The 14734-nt window shown below is 50.7% G+C and overlaps 1 protein-coding gene across 1 annotated transcript in view; it reads left to right on the plus strand.

Annotated features, from left to right (window-relative positions):
• The first annotated feature begins 5547 nt into the window (after nt 1-5547).
• LOC108552099 (GATA-binding factor C) overlaps nt 5548-14734 on the plus strand; it is a 47151-nt gene continuing 37964 nt past the window's right edge. The window contains exons 1-2 of the mRNA XM_017906502.1: nt 5548-5616; nt 13168-13293. Coding sequence (XP_017761991.1) covers nt 5548-5616; nt 13168-13293 — 195 coding nt within the window. The remainder of the gene's footprint in view (nt 5617-13167; nt 13294-14734) is intronic.

Consider the following 14734-nt stretch of genomic DNA (forward strand, 5'->3'; position numbering starts at 1 on the left):
AACGACGTTCACTCGCGTGTCCAGTTGGCAAAAATCGCCACTACCGTTCCCTGTAACATCCTCCCGTCGTCTTGTCGGCCAAGTCTGGTAATCTCGATGATAATTCCCCTGCTGGTTATAATCGCTGCTTCCTAGGGCGATTTCAGAGGGTGCGTGGGTGGACGGATGCCGGTGATCCAGGGTAATTAACCCTTTGCGCTCGAGGATTTTTTAGTTAAAGAAGGGTACGATTTGAAAAATTTTCTGCTATAAAGCTGATGATATTTTGTGAGCATTAAATAAGAAATCGTATAATAATTTCGGTGTATTTTCTGTCTTCTAACAAGGAGAGTGCAAGTTCTTCGGGTAATAGATTTAGTCGAAACTTTGCAGGTTTGTAGATTCAGTCATCCAGTTCAAGGAAATGTATCATTGTAAGAGCAACTACTCGATAGCTTTGGATATATTTATGATTAAAGCTTTATTATTCTTAACTAGAGATTTCGTCCGAATAGTTATCGATAGTTATCGAGTGACATTATAGCCTAACAGCAACATCCGAAAATTGCCATTAGGCCACAACAGCACTTGATAAATATTCGAAATAAATCTGTAATCAAGGAAATAATGAAACTCTGCATAGAACACTGCAGCTCGCACGGTGGGAGTTTCGCGGGGTTGTAAGGCCCGTTTACGCGGATGCGACAATGTTGCTGGGATGCGGCCTACTCTAAATTAACCAGTTAGCTGTGGCGCCCCCTTTTGAGAGCGCGCACCCATATGTGTCGCGAAAATCGAGCGACGACGAGTATACTCGTCGATCACAGAGTAAGTGTCGCTGTTAAAATATTGGATCAAAAAGATGAGTTTATTTTATAAAATTGACAATTTTATTACCAATATTTACTTATTTGGTCAACATCTATTCTCTTATTGGTTAGTTTCTATGGATATCTATGAATTTTAGTGACCGTCAAAAAATAGCTAGGTAACTTCGGGCCAGCAGCCATCAATGGGCTCAGTGCCTGGTCAGCGTCACGCGTTTGTCCAGTGGCGGACCATCCCTGAAGGAACCCTATCGTAAATCAGCTTTCCGGCTTTTGCTTTTGCCCCTTTCACGCACTTCTATGGATATCTATGAATTTTAGTGACCGTCAAAAAATAGCTAGGTAACTTGGGGCCAGCAGCCATCAATGGGCTCAGTGCCTGGTCAGCGTCACGCGTTTGTCCCGTGGCGTACCATCCCTGAAGGAACCCTATCGTAAATCAGCTTTCCGGCTTTTGCTTTTGCCCCTTTCACGCTAACATCTAAAAATCGTTATCATCGCGCATAAATAAATTCGTTATGCGAACTGATAAGCTGTTTCAGCCGGTGCATACGGAGACGCATGAGTTCATCTCAAATTATTCATATTTTTTATTCGTTTATTTTATTCCGGCCCGGTCTGAAAATATTCTAAACATCTTGAAATTTGAGAATGCGTTTTATTTTTCACAAAAATTACAATTTAAATAGCCAATGTCACTACTTTTTACGCATGGCGAGCCACCGCCAGAAAATGGGGGCCCTGGAATGTTTGATATATTAATTAATGTGGAGCTTCGAAATTTTATCAAATGGCGACTGAAAGGTGCCTCTCGAGTGCAAAGGGTTAAAAGTTGGACAAGTTTCGAAAAGTTTTCCTGATTCTATTGATATTTGCAACTGGTGGTATGAAGATTTCAAAGGGTGTGTTGTGGGATAGTTGGGTTGATTGGCTTGGTGGATGTTGGGAGGTGAAGGGGGTGGATAGTAGAAGAAGGAGGGAGGCAGAATTGGGGAGATGTCGAAGGAAAGATAGTTCAGGGAGTATTTTTAAGAATGGGTGAAGGTGGAGTATAGGAACTCGATAGAGCTTCATAGCGATAGAGAAGAAGGGAGGGAAGGAGGAAGATTAGATGGGTAGAATGTTGAAGGAACCTAATTTCTGAGAACTTCTGCGAAATATTCGTTGACATCTGATTTTAGGAATAATTCGACGAATTATTCTAAAGGAAGCACAGAAAAGGATTGCAGAAAAGAGTAGATCAGATGAATGGAGCCCAGAAGAAAGGATAAGGAGGATACGAGGAGAAGATAGAGTAAGCCTGCTTCCTCAGACGATTTTAATAATAATTCTTCAAATATTTTAACGGGAGCCCGATAGTACAGTGTCTAGAAGAATAACAAACCCAGGTGGAGTCTGAAAGAGTAGCGAAGAAGAAGCTATATAGGGGAAATATAGAGTAATCTTGCTTCCTGAAAGGATTCCAAGAATAATTTTTCGAATATCTTATCGGGAAATCAATAGGGTACTGTCTGAAAGAATAAGAGAGCCAAGTAGAGCCTGGAAAAATAGCGAAATAGAAGATAAACAGAGGAAAGATAGAATAAGGGAATAACTTATGGAATATTTTATTGGGAATTCAAAAGTGGGATGTCAAAAGAATAGAAGAGCCAAATAGTATCTGAGAAAGTACAGAAATAAAAGATAAATAGAGGAAAGATAGAATAAGAGAATAATTGGTGGAATAGTTTATCGGGAACTCAAAAGTGGGGTGTCAAAAAGCATATAAGGCCCAAATGAAGTCTCTAAGAAGTGGGAAGATAAACTAACCTTCCTTCCTGGCAGGATCCCAAGAATGATTTTTCGAATATTATATCTGGAACTCAAAAGTGGGATGTCAAAAAGCATATAAGATTTTATCGGGAACTCAAAAGTGGGATGTCAAAAAGCATATAAGGCCCAAATGAAGTCTCTAAGAGCGGAAAAGATAAAATATCCTTCCTTCCTGACAACATCCCAAGAATGATTCTTCGAAAACTATATCTGGAGCTCAAAACTGAGATGTCAGAAAGAATATGAGGCCCAAATGAAGCCTGAAAAATACAAGAAGATAAAGTATCCTTCCTTCTTGATAGAATCCTAAGAATAATTCTCGAAATATGATATCTAGGACTCAAACGTGGCCTGTCTAAAGGAATATAAGGCCCAAATGAAATCTCTAAAAGAGGGGAAGATAAACTAACCTTCCTTCCTGACAGGATTCCAAGAATGATTTTTCGAATATTATATCTGGAACTCAAAAGTGGGATGTCAAAAAGCATATAAGGCCCAAATGAAGTCTCTAAGAGCGGAAAAGATAAAATATCCTTCCTTCCTGACAGGATCCCAAGAATATTTCTTCGAATACTATATCTAGAACTCAAAAATGGGATGTCAAAAATGAATATGAGGCCCAAATGAAGCCTGCAAAATACAAGAAGATAAAGTATCCTTCCTTCTTGATAGAATCCTAAGAATAATTCTCGAAATATGATATCTAGGACTCAAACGCGGCCTGTCTAAAGGAATATAAGGCCCAAATGAAATCTCTAAAAGAGGGGAAGATAAACTAACCTTCCTTCCTGACAGGATTCCAAGAATGATTTTTCGAATATTATATCTGGAACTCAAAAGTGGGATGTCAAAAAGCATATAAGGCCCAAATGACGTCTCTAAGAGAGGGGAAGATAAAATATCCTTCCTTCCTGACAGGATCCCAAGAATATTTCTTCGAATATTATATCTAGAACTCAAAAATGGGATGTCAAAAAGCATATAAGGCCCAAATAAAGTCTGAAAGAGAGAAAGATAAAGTATCCTTCCTTTCTGATAGGATCCCAAGAATAATTCTTGGAATATTATATATGTAACTCAAAAATGGGATGCCAAATGAATTCTCTAAAAGAGGGGGAGATAAACTAACCTTTCTCCCTGAACAATTCTTCGAATATTATACCTGTAACACAAAATTGTAGCATCGCGAAGCATCCAAGACCGAAATGGAGTCCGCAAGAGTGGGGACAGAGAAAACAGGGGGAAGATAGAAGAAGCTTGCTCGCCGGGAGGATTTCTGAGGAATAATTGTCGGAATATTTTAACGGGAGCTGAAAAGCGGAGTGCGGAAAAGAGGAGAAGAGAGGAGAGTAAAAGCCTGGAGAAAAGAGAAAGAGGAGCGAGGGGGAAGATAGGGGGAGCCCACGGCGGAGGTGGTTCGGTGGCGTTGTCCCACGGGGCGACCCACCGTTCGACTTCTCCCCGCCTTATATAAACCGGCGATCCAGCCACGCTTTGCTGCTCGTTTTGCTCGATTTCGATTGCGCCGGCCCAGAAGAAGCTGCTGAACACGCTGGAACATTGCTCGCAATTTAAATAAATTCACCGTGTCCCCGTGGCTCTGCTCTCAACGGGCACGGTTCCTGCCTTTCTTCCACTGCTCCCCCGGGCCCTCGTCCACCCTGGGCTCTTCGTACCTCTGCCTCGTTTTCGAGAACGCGAGCAACCGTGTCGCGACTCTGGCAACTCCGAGACTGCGGTACAAGCAGCCTTGCAGCTTTTAAAATCTTCGAAAACCGGAAGATCGAGGTCTCCACCGGTTCATCCGTCGATCCTTGCGTTTCCAACGCGATCTCACAACGTTAGGATCTGCGATATATAGTCGCTCCTGAGATTTCCATGAGCTAAAAGCCAGGACATGGGAATTAAGCTAATTTTTGGCTAGGTAGTCTTGGTCGATGAAGGATTATTCGTGGGATTGGAATGTCATTAGTTTGACCAAGCTGACACTTTGCTGCGGAGATTGAGATAGGTTTCCTTTCTCGATGGAATTTCAATGCTTCTACATCTTCGAGTGATAGTCTAATTTGATCGATTGCGTGATCTTGGATACGAACTTTGACTCACTGGAATCCAAACGCGTCGATGTAGCGAAGGATGACTAGTGACCCTAAGGTCTGTGCGCGGCAAGAAACCGAGGCAAAAACGCGCCAAGTCCTAGTTGCATGCTAATACTAATTGCGAATTCTTTCATTAATCATGGGTTTCCAATCATTAGGATTGGAACACGACGAAGGTTCCTTCTAAGATTTTCGAAAAGCCAGGAACGAGATGAAAACTTCAATTCCTCGCAAATTCCTGTCAATTTCGGACGTTGGAATTTAGGCACAGTATAGCAAACGGTGCAAAAATCATGCAATATTTCCCATAAGCTATTCAGACCATAGAATTCTGACCTAACGTGAGAACAGAGGAGATTTAGAGTCTGCTAAAATCATCGCACAGGATCATAGCCTTATCTGGTCACTGGCAACCATGGTATTTAGCCTAATGCATGAACCTTTTGCACTCCACGGGTGCCATTATGGGAACATTAACATAGTTAATTAACATAGTTGGTTGTACGATTCTATTTTGATCAATGCTGATGGGAAATGAGGATCTTCAGTGTAACTCAAACCCTCAGAATTCGGGTATTCCTGAATAAGGTAGCTTCATCCTGTCACTGTAAGTCTCTTAGACCTTGACTCTACTGACAGTAGACCTGACGACCTAAGTATATTTAGCTGAACAAGTTTCAATCCGAGTAAAAGTCAGTATAAATTTTGTCAGAAGCAGCTATATGGAACTATAATCACCGTGACTCCTTTGGTACCATGAAAAGCAAGACAGACATTGGATCACTTGCAAGTTAACAGTTCCTAGACCTGACCTTCAGGTACCTTGACCTATGAGGATCCAAACTAACCACCAAGAGAAGTCACAAACCTCCCAAGATTCGAATTACATGCACTCTATGGTGAGTTTCCAAAGAGATCTATTGTTTTTCACCTGATCTTCTTCATTTCGCATCTTTGGCTCCCAAAATTACGAAGAAACGGAGGTTCCTGGTAGATGGCACTGATCCGTCCCAATTATGGCGAGTTTTCAAAGAAATCTATTCGTCAGCTGATCCTCTTCATCTCTCATCTTTGGCTACGAAAAATGAGGAAGAAACGGAGCTTCGTAGCAATGATCCCAATGATCCGTGCTAATAATGGTGAGCTTCCTCTCTCTCTTTCTCTTTTACTCTCTCTTTCTCTTTATTTCTGTGGATATCCTTGGAAACATCGGAATTCGGGCGCAATAGCAAGCGGGACCGGGTGAACGATAAGGAACGCGGCCTAGGCTAGGTGCAAGCGTCCAGGCGGTGTAGGATGACGAATTAAGGCCTGGTGGTTGTAGTGATTAGAAAGGAAGGCAGAGATCGACGGGACGGCGTGGCCGGCTACGTCACTGGCGCGGCGGGCACGCGGTGAAAATCGTTTGCCACGTCGATCCGGCGTTCTGCGTTGCGCGTCGAGCGGATGGAAGATGAGTGAAAGGTTGCCTGGCCGGACCAAGGTCTGTTCAATGTCTCGTCCCGGCTTCGCCAGAATAGCGACGATGCCGTAGAAAACGATTGCATTAAAACGACGATCCTGTCCCGCAATAACGATAAATCCCTCCCCACCGAGGGTGGTCTGGTTGATTTATTTGGACGAAAAGTAATTAAGGAATTAATTGAATCCCGTCCACGGAAAATCTCCCCGCCGCGTCCTACGAACACGGGGGAAAAGCGTTGCTCTATTTTCCTACGGCCCTGCGAGATTAATTAGATAGCACGTGATCCTCTTTCTCGACCGGACGCGAGTTTGTTTTCCGATACGTTGTAACGCCGGTTTACGCGCGTTGATCCGCCTCCCGTTCGCATATTCCCGGACCAAAAAGTGGTCTACAGGCTGTTGAATCGCGCGACACAAAGAGTCTATTGCGATGTCCTTTTGCTTCGTTAAATACCAGCGCGCGATCCCATCGATGCGTCTTCCCTTAATAGAATATTATTCATCGGCGGGCGGCGCATGCGCGGCGGCCGTCGCGCATGCGCAGCCGCGCCACGCCAGTCGGCCGTCCCGTGGCATTCGACCGATCGGTCCGCGCGATTCGTTCGATCGGGAACGGCGAATTCGCGGTCGGGGACAGAAATCCTTGGCTGCGACATCGGAGCCGGGCATTCGTCTTAGCCGACTTATCGAACGCGGGCTGCACGCGTGTCCGCGTAACTAGGCTGTTTATCATATAGATTGGCCGGCATACTCGCGGCTAGCGCACGCCACGCTCCCTCCTGTTGCGCCGTCGATACGTGAGAACCCGTGACAAGGTTCGTGGAACGCGCGTGCAATCCTCCCCGATCGATTTCCCTTTCTGTAACCAGCCGAGGAAAAAGACGGCCGGCCGACCTTTGTTTCCAACTTTCCTGGAAAAGGATACACTCACCGGCGGCCCTGAGCCGCGAGCAAGGGTTATCGGGGAAAAATCCGAGTGGAAAACCTGTCGGCGAGTCGCGGAGAGAGTCATTAATATTAATCGGACAAATCTGACCGCGTTCACGTGGCTGGCAACGGCTGTGATTTTCGCACGACCTCGTCAAGGCAGCGCGCTTCCTACGGCTCCTATTCCAGCAGGATCGAGCGGAGGATCGTGGAAAGCTGCCGACTGCGAATCTCTATGACTGTTTTGCACGAACCCTCGCATCGTTCGTATCCTTCTCTGAGCCGGTGGTCAGGACGAGGAGCGGAAAACCTGGGAATAAGGCGAGAGAGACGCAGCGAGAATGGAAGAGGGATGGAGGAAAGAGAGACAAAAGGGGAAGGAGAACGTGCACCGAGAGCGGGTCGAGCGCGCGCTAGTGTTAGGAATGTGGTACCACTGCTTGTCACAGTCACAAGCGCACGCTGCACGGTACCACCGGTACGTTGTATTATGCGGCTGCGGTTGCATATAAGTGCAGCGCGAGTAGTGGCCCGGTAGGCGTACGACGCCTCGCGCGTTCATCTATATCGAACGCTTTGCCGAACGCTGGCCACGTAGTCGCTTGCCTGCCTGCGACGTATATACGATAATTGGCCGTGGCACGAACAGGTTTCGAGAGCCGAGCTTCCCTGTGGAAATTCGCGTACTTTTCGCGGAGTCCCCGAGTCTGAGATTTTGGCGGACCGTGGAACGGTGTTACGGGTGTATGTATGGTACGCGTGTGTACAAGTAGGTTTGGGTTGGATGTGGACGGCGAGGGATCGGCGGAGGTGTATGGACGGTGATATTTAAGGTTGGTCGTTCTATCGGACACGATACGGCGGAGGTGTATCGCATAACAGGCATAGTTTCCTGGCTGAAATCACGTGGCATAAATTATCACGTATATCACCGCGGCGATGCAATCGGCGCGCACGTAGGATCGGAAACGCAATTAAAATAAAATCAGGGTCCCGGCCGGTACGATCGCGAGCGCTGGCTCGCTCGTTCGCCGCGAGGGAACTGCGCGTCGAATCGATGCCCCTCCCATTGTTTTCAAAGAGAATTGCTGTAAATCGGAGGATTACCAGACCGGCCGGGAGAGATCGAGACTTTTCCGGCCGGATCGTACGAGTACGAGTAAACGATCGTTTTACGAGCGTAGGCCCGATAACGATCTACGTGTATCCTTGACTAAATCGTGACTAGAAGCGGAGGGAGTGCGCCGATACAAGCTCGATACAAACATTGTTCTCATCGGGATACAAATTGCTCGTATGCCGATGCGGCGAGGGCCCCGTTGGTACAGGGAATAAATAAAATCGGCCGGCTAAAGGGGGGGTCGGCGGGGAGGTCGCCGGACGATGTCCTTAAATAGACAAGCTCGTTCCCGCAACGATTCCATCGGTTCAAGGATTTTCGGTGATCCCAGGCTTAATCCCTTTGACGGATCCTCGGAACGATTCCCCGATGGACGGCCGAGCGAAGACTCTCCGTCGCGCGCCGTCCGACACAGTTCCGCACGGGCGGACGGCAATTCCACCGGCGAGCAATCGATTCGTACGTAAATATCACTCCGATACGCAATGCATTCCGATCGCGCGCAATTCCATTCATGCGCTATACATCCGCGGGCAATTCCGCTCACGAGCGATCGATTCGTTCGAAAATATCGCTCCGATACGCGATACGTTCCGATCGCGCGCAATTCCATTCATGCGCTATACATCCGCGGGCAATTCCACTCACGAGCAATCGATTCGTTCGAAAATATCGCTCCGATACGCAATACGTTCCGTCCACGCGTGTCGGATTCACGCGCAATTCCGTGCATGCGTCGTAGATTCGCGGGCAATTCCGCCGACGAGCAATCGTTTCGCGCGAAAATATCACTCCGATACGCGATGGATTCCGTTCGTGCGGGTCGTATTCGCGCGCAATTCCATCGGCGCGAAATAGATTCGCGGGAAATTCCGCCGGCTTCGGGCGTAGCCGCGCGCAACTCCGTCCCGCGGGGAACGGGATAGCACCGCGATCTCGCCGACGCATCGCTGACTCGCGCAATTCCAACGATGCGAAGTTTATCCCGACGTGATTCGATCGACGGACAGGATACACTCGCGTGCAATTCTATCGCCGAGTGCAGACTCGCCGCGCAATTCCACGCCCGCGTTAGGGACCATCGGCGCAATTCCAAATTCGCGGTGCAGTACCTCGCAACATTTCTCCCGCGTACGATGGGTTCGAGCGCATTGCGGTGCACGTGGTATTCTCGCGCCCGCAATTCCAACTACGCGCTGCGGAATCTCGCGCAATTCCGTCGTCGCCGAGCGGATTCGCGCCCAACTTCATCGGCGCGCGACGGCACACCGGCCAATTCCACGCTCGCGCGACGGATCCTTCCGCAATTCCGCGGAAACGCGACGCGCAGCAATCGCGCGCTACGCCCGTCTATTCCGATCTCTCGCGGAAACGCGGTGCGCCCACGCGCAATTCCATCAGCGGCTCGCGAGCCCAGCCCGCAGGCAATTCCAGGGTGAAGGTAACGCGCCGGGATATCGGCGACGCGATAACGGGGACGTGGAACGAGAGGAAAAGGAAACGGCCTCGCAGCGGCGGACCGACCGATACCGTAGGCTGGCCACGCAAGATGCGTCTGTCGGGCCATGGAGCGTTATTAATTAACCCGATAGGGTGATTAACGAGCGAACTCGCGACCGCCGGTGCGCGCGCACAGTGCGTCTTTCATCCGGATCGATTCCGCCTTTCGCCGAATCAGTCGGTTTTCGCGGAATCGGCGAACAATCGGGGACACGGTCCGCGCTGGAGAGGAAGTTGACCGAGCAGATTTATCGGGCCGCGAGTTTACGAGGAGCGAACATAACGGTGTATAGACTCTCGGGGTATATCGATCGCGAGGTGACGCGCGCGCGGCACCCGGCCACGGTGGCTCGATTCCGATGACCGGCTATTATGCAAGCGGTTCCGAGAAATCGAGGCTGAAAAGCGAAAGAAGAAGGACAACGAGCCGATGGGCGGCGTACGGCTGCGAGTCGGATACTGGAACAGGGAACGATAATAATTACTCCCGCGCCGTCTGTCACGAGCGATCGATAACTCGCCGGCAATTAACTTTGAAAAATCGTCCCGAGTCACGTACGATCCGGTTTCCTACGGATCACGCCGCCCCTCCCTCCGCGCCCACCCCCTCCACCGTACCCAATGCCCCGTCTTTCTCCTCGCGGACCTCCATTAGATTCGTCCCGTTCGCGCGTCCAAAGGGCGCTTCGATCGCTTTCTCTGTATCCACGCGATAGCAAATATCCGTCGCTTCGATCCATTTCCCGTGGGAAGTCGAAAAACGAGCGATCACCTTCTAGGAATCGAAATCGGCCGGTCGCACGCTGGGATCCACGGACGTTCATGGGGATCGTTCGGGCGAAGGAACGACTCGAGCGACTGCTCAACCGGGACACCCGTGCACGCATTGTTGAGCGATTAGGCGGTTGGAACTGCGTAGGATATTCCCCCTCGTGTGCCGGCCTTGATCGAATCGCCTGCGAGAGGACTGGTTCCATCGAATCGCAACTACGACTCACGAGTCCTACGCAGAAAACCCTCTATCTTCCCGGCGACCAACTTACGAGCATCGTGATCGAGAGGGTAGCGGTGGTAGCTCGGCGTGCATGGCGAAACGGTAAAAGCGCGAGACGCGCAGCGGCCAGCCGCACCGATTGGCCGTGTAATCGGCGCGCGCAGGGGTGTCAGGGTGGGGGTGAGAGCGAACCCGCGAGCCGGCCGGGAACCGGTTGCCTCGAGGCACACAACCGTGGACACTGACGGATATGACATTTCTGAAGTTCGTGGCCATCTACGTTTCTCTTCTCGTTCCTTTTACCCGAGAGCTTCGTTCCCCGTGCGCTTCCATCCTCGTCCCATCGACGTCCTCCTTTTATTTCGATTCGATTTTTCTGCCGGTCTTGTTCCCTTATTATCTCGTTTTGCTCGTCTCCGGCCCACGTCAGTTTGTCTCTCTTTCTCCGGCTCTTCCTGCCCGCTGCTCCCCGGCCGTTCCGCGTGCATTTCATTTTGCCCCTTCCGCCAGCGCCCTCTCGGCCCCTCGGCGCGCACAAACCCGGTCGCTCCGGTCTCCGGAGGGAGGCTCTTCCTTCCACCCGGCGGTTCCAATCGTGCTTTTATTTCCTGTCGGGCTTCTTGCCGCCCCTTTTTCGTTCGGCCGTTGCGCGCGGCCTCCGCGCGGCTCCTCTTTCACGTCCTCCATCGTTCTCGCGTCGTTCTCGCGTCATTCTCGAAATTCAACGCTCCGTCCGAGTCAATTCCATCTACGGCGTCCACCTATCCCGCCACACCCCTGTCCGTCGAAATTTCCCATTCGCACGGAGAACCACCCCCGGGTCGAAGGCCGGCTCGTCCCTCGTTTAATAACCATTAGACCCCGCTCAGGTCGCGAGACGATTTTCACCCAAAGAGAAACAGAGACAGAGCTTCCACCCCGACGTGTCGTAGGCCGGGGGGCGCGAAGGTGAAAGGCTGGACGCGGCGAGGGTGTGAAAGATCTAGAGCAGATAGAGGCCTCTATATTGATGAGCTGGCTCTCCGCGTATTGATTCCAACGCGGAGGGGTTTTTCGCCGGGGCCCGGAGCACCCTGCAGACCCCTTTTGCTACGCGCCAGCCCCGATAAGATCCGGTAGATAAGCCATGATTACACACCGCGTCGAGCCACCCCTCTCGTCGCGTTTTTCCCGCTCACCCCGCCGCCGACTGTGTAAACAGTCTTCCACGTTGATGGTCGCTTCTCTCCCTAGCCTGGCCTCGAACCCGGCAACGCCTCTGGCGTCGCCTCCGACTAGGAGTCCTCGGATCGAACGATCGAACTCGTCGCGATTAAGGGTGTTCCATCGATCAGCAGTCTCGGTGTATATATATATTCCTAATTCCGGGGGTCGAGATGCGAGATTTCGGTGGAAAGACAGGCGGAAAACGGTTACATTGTCGGGCGCAACGACAAAGGGCGCCCCCTCTCAGCGTTTCGAGGACTCTCGAGAGGAAGACGCGTCGCAGACACGGTGGAGCGGGAAAGAAAAGAGGGAAAAAACAGTTGCGAGGACATTTTATATTCGTGGACACGCGCTGGAGAGACGCATTGTGAGTCGGGTACAAAGGGGGTGCAATTCCGACGGCGCGTTTTCGCTCAAACAGCTTTCAATCGGTTTTCCATTAGGACCCTCCCTTCCGCCCGTGTCGACAATGCCTCGACCTGGTCTCTTTCTGGGGGGTTAAGTGGCCGTTGAATGGAGAGCGAGAAGAGGAAGCTTGGAAACTCGATGCGACGTTTTTCTATGGAGAAGTTGCGCGATGGTGGAATCGGTAACCGTTCGTCCACGGGGTTTCGCGCGAGCCGAACAGGTGTAGAGAAGTCCCGGGGTCCTTTCACGGGCCCGTGATCCGGGCCCCGCGCAGGTAAGAACACGGGCTCGCGTTTCCAATCCCCGGGACGGGGATTAAGGGCGGCCGATTTCACGCGATCCCGACTCGGTGCGTGGCTTCTTGATTCTGGAAGCTGCGAGTGATCCTCCTTCCACGAATAGGGGAGAAAAGGGATCCTCGTTCGCGTCTTCGATCCTTTCGAGATCTCCTCGACCGTCGCTGTAACCGAGTCGTCCGTCATTCTTGTACCCTATCTTCTATATAGAGTTTAGAGACCTCGTAACCTGCGATTCGCTGGTAGCCCGTGTTTGCAAATAAATTTCGGGACAAATTTGGGATCAAAATAATCGTCAACTGTGTCCCAATAATACTGCGTTCATCTCCGATCTTCATCGTGCACGAGTGAGCTACGATACGAGAAAGTAGACCGCCGGAGACCTCTAGTTTGCGAGGTTCCCGAGGCTTCCGAATAACGCCACGGTCTTGGTAGTTGAAAATCGGCGAATCGCGGTACACAGGACGACTCGGTGTATAGTCGCGTTACAGGTGTGATATCTGTGTGTTTTCTTTTTCCAAAACTGTCGCTGCAGAGCGCGGCGAGGCGGGCGGGCACCAGCTGCGCCAACTGCAAGACCGCGACCACCACGCTATGGCGGAGGAACCAGGCCGGGGAGCCAGTCTGCAACGCGTGCGGCCTCTACTACAAGCTGCACAACGTAAGTAATCGATCATACATTCCCTCCGTATCGACGTTTCCTCTGGATCTCCAGCCGGGACTAATGAACCGTCCTCTCGGAACCCGCGACTCCACGATCCTCCTTCTATACCTCTCGCGCAGTCCTGCGAGCCTCTCTGCCTGTCGGGTACACGCGGATCAACGTACGTAGCATTCTATTTGAGGACTTCCGTCCGGGATTCAGGACGGATCGAAAGCGGAAGATCCGTGCCACTCGATACAATGTTTCTCGTGAGAGGGGGCCGCCGACAAAGGGCCCGGGGTATTAAGCGACCGGGTACCAGATCCGGCGAATGAAAGCGGTCCTTCGATAAACAGCGGAGGCAAAAGGTCGTTCTTTGGCCACCATCGAAGCCACCGATCGCAAACCGGCCCGTGTAACGTAATATCCGATCGCTATTGTCGCGACCAAGCTCCTCCAGCCCCATTGTCGACCCGTGGAACCTAATTCCCCGATCCTCTTTCTCCAGCCAGCCGCAGTGGCCGGATTCCGCTCGCATTCTCCGCGACTTTCACCCCCGGATACCAAGTTCCTCGAGTAAATCTCTCCGATAAATCCGCGCTCCGTTGTTTTCCACTCGAGCCAGCCCTTCCCATCTACTAGACCCTCTGTGTTGCGCCAACAATTAGGGTGGCTAGCCGGACGTGCGAAGAGCACGCCAGGATGCCCCCGGTGGCTACCACGGGGTTGGAGCGTGCTCAACGGCGTGTGACACAGGAAGCGGAGAGGAAGACAAAGGGAGGAGGGAAAAACGGACTTCCTGCTGCGAGTTTTTCTCAGCAACTCGGTGTGCATCGCGGGCAAGAAGGATGGCCTTTAGCGGGGACCTGGTGGGCGTCGACCTCTCCTCGCGATTCCTCTTCCTCTTCAGCGTGCTCGTGGCCGAGGGGAATTCGATCGTTCCCGTTTGGTCTTTCGCGAATTTCTCGCGGCTGGCCTGGGAGAAGGCCAGAAATAAGGCGCGGGGGATCTCGATAAGGATTCGTTTGCGGCTCGCGCTAATTGGCCCGCGATGACACAACGGCGCCCACTGTCCCTCCTCCGCGGAAGCAAATGGTCCGTTCGAATTTACGCGGCTTTTTTCCCCCTCTCTCTCTCGCCAGTCTTCTCGGCTTATCTCCGCATCTACTGCGATGCTTCAAAGAGACGCACAGACGGACCATCAGGCCCAGCGGATTCCTCGGCAATGGAGCTGCGACTGATTTCGTACTTTGATTAACGAATCTTCGAAGTATTGCACGGACTTTCTCGTTTGTGGGATTGTAGTTGTGTATTAATAGTAACGTTCATTCTCTCGGAGTTTTTCGTTCAATTAGGGTAACAGGTGCAGTGGGATTTTCTGTTCGAAAATATTTCGTAAAATTTATTTAATCTTATTCTTCGTGGACATGGTTAGGGTTATTTCAGAGTCGCGAATCTG

This window comes from Eufriesea mexicana, unplaced genomic scaffold (assembly GCF_001483705.2).
Source record: "Eufriesea mexicana isolate 0111107269 unplaced genomic scaffold, ASM148370v2 scaffold5495, whole genome shotgun sequence".
Lineage (NCBI taxonomy): Eukaryota > Metazoa > Arthropoda > Insecta > Hymenoptera > Apidae > Eufriesea > Eufriesea mexicana.